Genomic DNA, 9,444 nt, shown 5'->3' on the forward strand with positions numbered 1-9,444 from the left:
TTCTGCATCACCTTTCATGTGTTTTTTCTTTCCTATGAAGAGGGAAGGACAGAAGCTTGCAAGCCACACAGATCCACCATTGGCAAGTGTTGATAGTGTTTCCAGCTCTTCCACGTTTCATTAGCCTCTTCTCACTGAGTTTATTTAACTTAGTGCCTCTTTATGTTTTCTTACTCTTAATTGTGAATTCACATCTCTTAAGTGGATGGATTCATCTCTCTTTTGGAAGGGATAAAATAAATTAAAAATGCATCACAATTTAAGGCAGTAGCACTTGGAAAGATTGGGAGCTTGCAGCTGAATTTCAGAAAGGAGGTAGATAAGAGTTCACCTCTCCTGTTGGTGCTGTGGTGCTGTGTGCACTGACAGAATAGGCTGGACTGAAAGAAGCTGCTTTTCTGTTGGACACGCATGTTTTTTTCTACCAACTTCTTCTGAGAATTATGGAGGAGAAGTCTGGAAAAGAGGGGAACTTACGGGAGGCTGCCTAACATGTTATCCAGCCTACAGAGAATGGATGCTGCTTCCCATCAAATCTCCTAAATGTTTTCTTGTAAGTCAGTTTTCCTTGAGTATCTTCTCCCTTGTGGAGGTAGCCAGGTGTAGATTTAGCTGAGTTTACACTCGTAAGTGCAGTCTTGCAGTACTTATGCAGATAAAATCCCTATTTGCCCACTAATTTGCCCACTTTGTTGAGCCTTCAGTAAACACTTGCATCCTCTTATCTTCTTCTGCAGTAACACAAGGAAAAGTCGTTCATACTTAAGTTTGGTGCCCTGAAGATTCATTTGATACGCTTAGTATGGATTAGGAGGTCTTTGAGTCATCCCATATCTCTTTCCTTTAGCCTGTAGATCATTAATCCTTGCTTCACTGGCTGCTGGGCCTCTTGATGCCACCTGACACATGGATTATGTGTGCTAAGTGTTAAGAATGTTAACCAACAAGTTAGAAGAAGTTAGCACAGAAGAGGGCAGTAGGTATAGGAATACCATGTCAGTTAAACAAAGAAAAGACACAGGGTATGTACTAGTGCTATTTGATAGCACCTTAACCCCTGTTTTTAACTCCCTGCTAGGAGCAGGATGGGACCTATTGTGTTGTAAAGTCTGGTGTCCTCTCTCATAAGCAACTACATATATATTCCTTTAAAAAACTGATCAAACTCCATCTAAAGCAGCTGTTTTCTATTTCTGCTGCTGCTGTTTCATTTTTCTAATGGTTTTTCAAATGTCTGGTTTCCATCCTACCTGATTTTTATGGCTCTTTTCTGTGCCAGCATTGTTCATCAGCTTATGAGAACCTACCTCCTCACCTAAGGTTCTTCACTCTAACCCATTTTTTAGAGACCAGTTGTGTTGCTGAATTGGATAAGCCAAGATCTTTGTTTCATTGCATACAATAGGTTCTTTATAATTTGCTATTTGTAATGTCTCTTCTGCTCAGGAAGCTATATAAGCTGGGTTGGATAACCTGGCTGTCTTCATTGGCTTTTTGGTTAATCTTTTTTTGTGGTTTTGTGGTTTAATTCAGGTACACTCCCAGTGTGTTTTATGTCTTGAGTGCATTTAATTCCAAGATTTTACAAACAAACAAAAGGGCATTTTCTCCTTATGCTGTAGGGGAGCTCTGTACAAAGGGATGTAAGCAGCCACATGTCCGTTAGCATTCCTGTCTCTTCATAGACCTTCCCTTCCCTCATCTGTTTCCCACCCACCCTTCCAACAAGCAAAACAGCTCCTGGGCTCAGCGATGTGCCAAGAGTGCTAGGAGCAGAGAGAAGAGCTTCAGGGAAGAGACTCCTGGTATGTGTTGTCAAGTCAATGAGAGACCACAGATGGACATGGAGGGTTCTCGGCAGAGCCAGGAGGAGGAGGGGCCCTGTAGGATGATCTGTCTGAAAACTGAAATTACATGATAATAATAATAATAGCTCAGAAATCACAAGCTTGCAGGAGCTGCCAGTCTGGATACAAGATAACCATTTTGTTGCTAGCAGTTGTCTTGGAACAGATGTGCTGGAATTGAGGAATGGATTTTTATTTTTTGATTCTCCTTATGTATTTATTTTCTCTTAGGGAGGGAATAATTTTATTTTTAAAGTTGATTAATTGGTAGGTTCCTAATGCTGTTGACTTTCAGTCAAAGATACTGTTGACTGTGGCAAAGAAATTCATAGAACCCTCCTTTGCATCCTAGTTGAGACTTAAGGTCCTGTAAGTGACTTAAAGCATCAGTAAGTGACAAAGAGCCACCTCTAGGAATTTTCAGAATGAAGTTAAAATCCCTTGGAGCCTGGCAAGATGCAAGGGGAAAAGAAAGGCACACAGAGATTCATCTATCACAAGTGAAGCAATGTCTGATTCCTAAGAGGGTGCAGCAAGGCAGGAGAAGTATTCCTTTCTGTTAACTTCAAAGGGACATACTTAGAATCTAGATTTGAGTGACATGCATCAGAATTAAATATGTTGGTATATAAATTGATAAAAATCTTCTTGGTGTCCTATACAGAAATTAGACTAATGGCTGACTGCATACCAGGTTGTGGGCAACATATCCTGGTTTGGATGGAGTGGCCCTGTAGTTGGGGGAAGCAGGTGCACACAAGCTCTGCAGTGAAACGTGGGAACTGAATAGCATAAATCCTGCAGTTTCTCATCATCAACATCATTAGGTCTGTGGTGATGCTTTCCAAGTGGAAGATAACTGCATGCAGATAAGGTAAAAGCAGCAGGTACCTGCTCTGTAGTAACTAGTATTTTTACGGAGAAAATAAATGCAATGCGAGTATCTCAAGGAATATATACTCCTTTCTGTAGAGAAACAGTTTTCACTGAAGACTTTCTGCCTGGTCTACTTGAATGCAAGTGCTGTTGCTAATGTTTACTGCTCTTTCTTCCGTTTTTATTCTCTGAGCAGAGATTTGCTTGCATGTATGTACCTGATTAGAGTAGCAGCCAACACGATGTATCAAGTAACTATTTTTCTGCTCTCTTGCTGATGTCCACACAGGATTACGTACAGTCACCTCTTTTCAAAGCCAGGTTTTGGGTATTGCTGGTAGGACTTCCCATGGGAAAGGAGGTCATTGCTCTTGGGTGCTGAGTCTGACTGTAGGAAATCTGAATGAGAATGCTTGGACTGCATGTTTTGGGCCTTAGCATGATATAATCTGTGAAATACCACAAGGCTCTTGAACAAAAGGCAATACAGCACTCATCTTTGTCTAGCCTTAAGCACTTGCTGTGTAGGTAAACCTCCCAGAGTAGTTCCCAGTTTTCTTCTCTGTTTTCACGTGTTTGTGATTTTCCAGAACCTTCAGCTTTTGCAGCATAATCAATGATTCTTGTTCTTTGCCCCAAGGAGATGCTTTTTAAATATCTTAGATGTTGAAACGTATGAATAGATTTTGAAACAAAATTCCTTCTTTTTTTTTTTTTGAGAACTGAAGACAGACAACAGTGCTTATTTTACTAAAATGAGTAAATTTAGCAAAATAATTACCTTTTGTCGCTTTATTCCCCTATATCATCAGGTTGGTAGGAGGCAGTTGAGATCTCTTAATTCGGGACTGTTAATAAATATAAGGATGTCTATAATCAAGCAGCTGTCATAGTTCAGTTGTAGTATGGTGGTAAGAGGACTAGGTCTTCAATACATATGTATGTTACACTTATAAAGGTGAAGCTGGTTCCCTGGAGAGGTATGTTTTCTTAAATGCAGTTTTGTAAAACTCTACAAAGTGGAGGTTGTGTAGGCAGAATCTTTCTCCGGACACTGACAAATCTCTTACCTACTGCTTTTCAAATATTCCTATAGGACTTCAGGCATTACCATACTCAAGCTGTACTGCTGGCTAGAACAATGTCTCTGCTTTTGTTGTGTTCTAAAATAAGTGAATTGAAACACAGGCTTCAAACTAACTTGTGGAGTAAACCTTAGCTGTTGACTAGATAATGCCACTACTTGCTATGTCTCCACACGACTTGTCTTTGAATTCAGTAGAGAACAAGGCAAAAACTATGGTATTAATAGCTCTGTTTATACATTTTTCATGCATTCAGTTCGTTCTGTATAGCTTCATTAATGTTAAATGCAGTTCTAAATATGGATGGGTTTAAGTGTTCTCTTTTGAAAACCTTTGATGGAGTCTAGCATGCAGGCTGGCCCCTTGTATTAACTTTGGTTCCATTCACGCTTTCTTTCTCTTTGTTGCAGGAGCTATTGTGACAATCTTGGCTACCACCCATTAAGTGCTGCTGACTTTGGAAAGATCATGAAAAATGTCTTTCCAAATATGAAGGCCCGTCGCCTAGGCACAAGAGGCAAATCAAAATATCCTTTGCTAGAACACTTCTCAGTAACTACTTCTGTGCTTGCCTGGAGAACATCTGTCATTCTGGCTTAACTACCAGCTAAATGTAGAAGTAATGTTAAATAAAAAATCCAGACACTTTCCCAACATTCTTTAAAAATTATGAATTGCAGTAGTGTTGGGTTGCAAGATACATTCGGGAACAAGTACTTAAATTTAGGTTCTGACACTTAGTTGTCACAGCAGCAAGGAGTAGAAGAAGCTTTATCATTTAGTGCAAAGGAAGGTATTGGAACAAAGAAACTTGCCTTATATATGTGCAGTAACTAATATTTTATTCGCAATATAGCTCAGAATTATCATAACATTTCTTGTGCACACCACTAATTTAGAAGTTATTTGTAAAGCCAAAGATCCTTCTTAAGCTGTGCTACAGATGTTTCATGAAACTGCCTTTCCTCAACTGTTAGTATTGCTTGAAGGAGGGAACTGGGAAGTCGTCACAAAAGCTGACTTCAAACTTGGAAGGCACAATCCAAGGCTTGTCCTGCCATCAGAGGTGGGAGATGGATGGCTTCCTTCATGGCATGGTGCCTATCCTGAGATGGGAAAGCTAATTCAGAGCAAGAACATCTAGGGTGGGAAGCACTGTCTCTCTCAACTGCAGATTCTCATTCCCTGTGTCCAAAACTGGAATGTGTTTCTTTCCCTCTCTTCCTGTGTTAGAGAAATAGTGCACCCCAGAAGTTGTGCCATTTAATTGTAACTTAAATTACAATTAAAGTACAAACCTTGAAGTACTGAAAAAACTCATGTTGTCATAGTGTAACTAGACATAATTGTTACTGGCAGAACTACATACAGTTAGATCTTGGGACAGGTTAGTTTGTCAGTTAATAGGCAGCCACTGTGAAGAATTTGGGCCAAACACTCTGTAAAAGAGTCTGCTCACACCACTGGTGGTTCTGCTTCTTCAGTCCAAGTCTTCAGTCTTCAGTCCAAGAAGCGCCTAGGAAAGAAATGTAATGATCAAATATAAGGGATACAAGGATGTGAATTTTTCTCAGGCTTTTCTGAGACTCAGCTGTAATTTGTCTAGTCTCCAGCATGCTGATGTGTTCCATTAAAAAGCCAGGAACTGTTAGTGATTTTCAAAGTAAGCTGTGTTTTCATTAGCAAGAATTCTGTCTTTTCCAAGTTAAGAATTATGCCTTTGCTCAAGGATCCCTAGAAAACACTGTGAAATAATGCAATGCCTGCTGCATGCCCCAGGGTTGACTTGTTCTGTTCTGAGTGCTGGTGAGGCTACACCACTGCAGTAAGCAAGGAATGGAGAGCATTAAAAGGCCAAAAGACATCAAGGTGCTTGTAGGCTCTAATTAAAAATCACTCAGAAGAACTATCAGTAATGATATGGACTCACACTGGCCTTTGCCAAGGTCTCACTTGAAGCATGTACTTAGAGAATGAAAGGCTACCAGGCAGCCCAGAATTATTTGTCTTCCATGGAGAAAAAAAACCACTTCCATGTAGTAGTAAATGGAAAAGTTATGTTTCAGTTAAATTGTTTCATGAAATACAGTGTTGGATTATCTTGCAGTGGGGTCCAAAACTTAGTAGTGGTGTTCTGGATAGAGCTAGAGAAATTTTAAAGAAGAAATAATATGTAATTGTAGCTTGACCCAGGGGATCTCTTTCAGTTCCACATTTCTAATTCAAAATGATTAAAGTGTGACCTTATCTCACACTTACCTTAATACCTAGCCTCCTTACATTTATCTTACTGTAATTATGCTCGAGTGCAAGCAAATGTAAACTCCATGGTATAGGAGGGAGAAACAAGTAAGAGAAATGGAGGGACTATATTTTTGTGTACTGATTTGATGAGATCAACGTAACAACAAATCTGGGTATTTGTGTCCATTTTTTTGCAGATGAATTATCATGGGTGGGGAGAGAGGCACCAAAATTTTGTGAAATCTTAGGAATAAATGTCCTCATCAGTCCCTTTATCTTGTCGCGGGGAACTTCCTCAGTTTCTGCAGTCCCTTAGGAGAAAGCAATGTCAGGAAATTTAGCAAAAAGAGGCAAAAAAAGAAGAAAAAGCTCATAATAAAGTAAAACCTAAACTTGGAACAATTAGTTTCCAAACTCATGATTAGTGATCACTAGTAATCACTATTCACTAGTTCCTAAACTAGAGAATAATGATTAACTTCTGGAAATACATTCTCTATGTCATTTTAGGCCTGGTATAGTAAGGGAGTTTGGTCCAAATTTATGTTAATGATTTAAATATTGAGTAGCTAATTGAAATTACTTGGTGTGTTTTAGTGGTTCTTCTAAGTTACTATCAGATGAAATTCATCACACCCAGCATGACTTGCTCCTTTTCATAGATGGAGAAGCCAAACAACCTGCCCAAGAATGCAGCCATTTATAGACTTGATTCTGGCTGGCTGTGAGACTGTATCAATGACAGTAATTCTTAGGTCTGTTTTTGAGTTTGCTTATAAAGCTTATGAGTGGTATGAGGAATTACTGCCCTTCCCTCCTATCCCCCAACTTAAAAGCAGAGACAATTTAGACCTTAATTCTTTTTCACATATTGCTACAGTGGACTGAGGAAGAAGGCTTTTGTGCACATGCCAACACTGCCCAACCTTGACTTTCATAAAACTGGAGATGGGGTATGATACATATACTTGCTTATTTATTTGTATTTCTGCAAATTAACATTGTTGGTTTTCTGTTTGAAGTTTTCAAAACAAAATGAAAAGCTGTTTAGTTTTTAAGATCTCTCTTTGCAATACTTATTTCTGAATTATTGTTTGATGTTTTTCTGTAAAGTTCAGAACAAATTGCAGTGCTATTAAAAAAGCTAATTTAGGGGGTGGAGCAGACTTTCACAGTGTTGCTACCCACAAGTTATATCTTTTGAACTCTGTTTTGTTTTTATTGTATGTATTTTTTTAAAAAAAGTCAAAGCTAGGAAAGAGGAGTCCCAGTGAAAGAAGCAGTTTCTGGGTAATGGTGGCTGCTGAGTTGATGAGAGTCCAAATGCAGGGAGCATCAGTTGTTGGTGGATTCTCTCTGCAATTTTCTTCCAGAAATGTCAGCTCCATATAATCCCTTTGGAAACAACTAGTAGATTAATGTTCATTTGGAATTATATTGATGTTGTGATCTCATTCTTGCAGTTTGTGAACATAATTACACCATTTATTTGTGTGTTTCCAATAATTGTTTGCTCTATATTCTTGTTTTTGTGCCTTAATTACCCTTAATAATTAAAGTAACCTTTCCTTCTTTGCTTGTTTGTTTTAGTTGGACGGGGCAGAGCCGTCGGGGCAGCTGCAAAGTGTTGATGAGGAAGTTGTCTCTGCAGCCTGCAGGCTTGTTTGCGAGTGGGCCCAGAAAGTGCTGAGCCAGCCGTTTGATACAGTGTTGGAATTGGCTCGTTTCCTTGTCAAAAGTCACTATATTGGTACCAAGTCAATGGCAGCTTTAACAGTAATGGCAGGGGCACCAGCAGGTAATCAGAGAACTTAATGCTGAGTTGATGAAATAGGGGATCTCTTTTTAAATGTAGTAACACCTCAGTTTGAAGGAGCACTCCTCTTCAGGGCAGACTTGCACTGACTCTGAGTGTGGAGTGTGCAGTTAGGTGATTTTAGTCCACGTTACTGCAAATTACTTACTTCTCTTGCACATAGTCCATCTAAAGGGATCTGAATATAAGCAGTGGTTTCAGGTTTAGTTAGTGATTCTCCCATTCCTCTGATGAAGACCCTGGTCTTTTAAAACACTCCAGGACATGGTTAACTAAGCCTGTGAGTAATTGTGCTGGATTTATGTACTTGGCTATATCAGGAGCTGGATGCCAGTACAGTGGTGGTTTGTAGACAGACTGCTGGGGCAAGCTATGTTTCTGTTTGATAACTTGTCCTAATTTGGAAATAATTATCTATCTTAATTTTCTATCAAGAGCAGATTTTTTTACAGGCGTTTCTGATATGTCAGATGCAAATTCAACTGAGATGTTTCATGGGGGTCAGGTAGTACATCATGACAGCAGCTGTTGTTATTGATCACATTAGAAAGAAGAGCTTGTGAGTGGCATTGAGAAGGACATGAGAGTCTTCTCCAGGGGCAGTTGTGTGAATGAGATTCCAGCTCTCAATTTCAAATCATTAAGGATCAAGGTAGAAAGAATAATTATTTTGTATTTTGCTGCTTCAGATGAATTTCAGGTCTACTCAGTCTCTGGGAAAGCTTACATTCAATGTGATTGTACATCTACTCCTGTGTTCTTTGTTTCCCTCTTCATTCTTAAAATCAGTCAGTCATATAAAGTGGGTTTTTTTTGTAGCTGGGTGATTTCAATTGGAAACTGGTCAGGGCTGCAGGTTGGGGTGATCCCCTTCTGGACCATCCCCTTCTTCTTCCATCTCTTTCCTTTATTGTAACTTGGAATTTATGGATGGCAGTGGCAACCTTCGCTACCTTTTGTTGCTTGGCTTCACTAATTCTGCTTGCCATGCTTCTAGAATGGATGCTGGGTGTATGTACAGCTCTTCAGCTTGTGGAACTTTTCCCCCTTACTTCCTTCAGGAGAAAATTATTTCCTTCAAGGAAAAGGGCATTTATTTCCAGTGCATGCCTCTGGGGCCTGGATATTAATTTCCAGAGAAGTTCTTTGTAGAATGGCAAATATTCCCATTCCTTTTTATTGTGAGAAACTACAGTGTCTTTATGCATTAACTGAGGAAAAAGCAAACTTTGACCCTCAAAGAAAAATGTGTTGATTTTTTTTTTTTTCTCAGAAATGGTACTTGCCTTCAGTATTCAGCCCACATAGCTGACTTGTTTTCCAATAATTGCAATATATTTGGGAATTTCAGTGGTCTGTGAAGATAGAATTGTGAAAGTATGTTGGAGTGTTCAAGCTCTCATGGTACATGCAGACTGGTGCTGAGACGGTGGGCTCCCAGACCACAGTTCCTAAGCATATACTGGGTATCTAAAACCAAATACTTGTCCTAAAATGGTGTTGGTTAATTTATAATTAAGAGTTATGTTTTTAACAGTGAAACCTATGAATAGTGAATGAACTGGTGTGAAAGCAA

General features: G+C 39.3%; 1 protein-coding gene across 1 annotated transcript in view; it reads left to right on the top strand.

Annotated features, from left to right (window-relative positions):
• RFX7 (regulatory factor X, 7) overlaps positions 1-9,444 on the top strand; it is a 45,949-nt gene that overhangs the window by 30,686 nt on the left and 5,819 nt on the right. The window contains exons 6-8 of the mRNA XM_009994539.1: positions 4,219-4,335; positions 6,921-7,005; positions 7,643-7,850. Coding sequence (XP_009992841.1) covers positions 4,219-4,335; positions 6,921-7,005; positions 7,643-7,850 — 410 coding nt within the window. The remainder of the gene's footprint in view (positions 1-4,218; positions 4,336-6,920; positions 7,006-7,642; positions 7,851-9,444) is intronic.

This window comes from Chaetura pelagica, unplaced genomic scaffold (assembly GCF_000747805.2).
Source record: "Chaetura pelagica isolate M959 unplaced genomic scaffold, ChaPel_1.0 scaffold222, whole genome shotgun sequence".
Lineage (NCBI taxonomy): Eukaryota > Metazoa > Chordata > Aves > Apodiformes > Apodidae > Chaetura > Chaetura pelagica.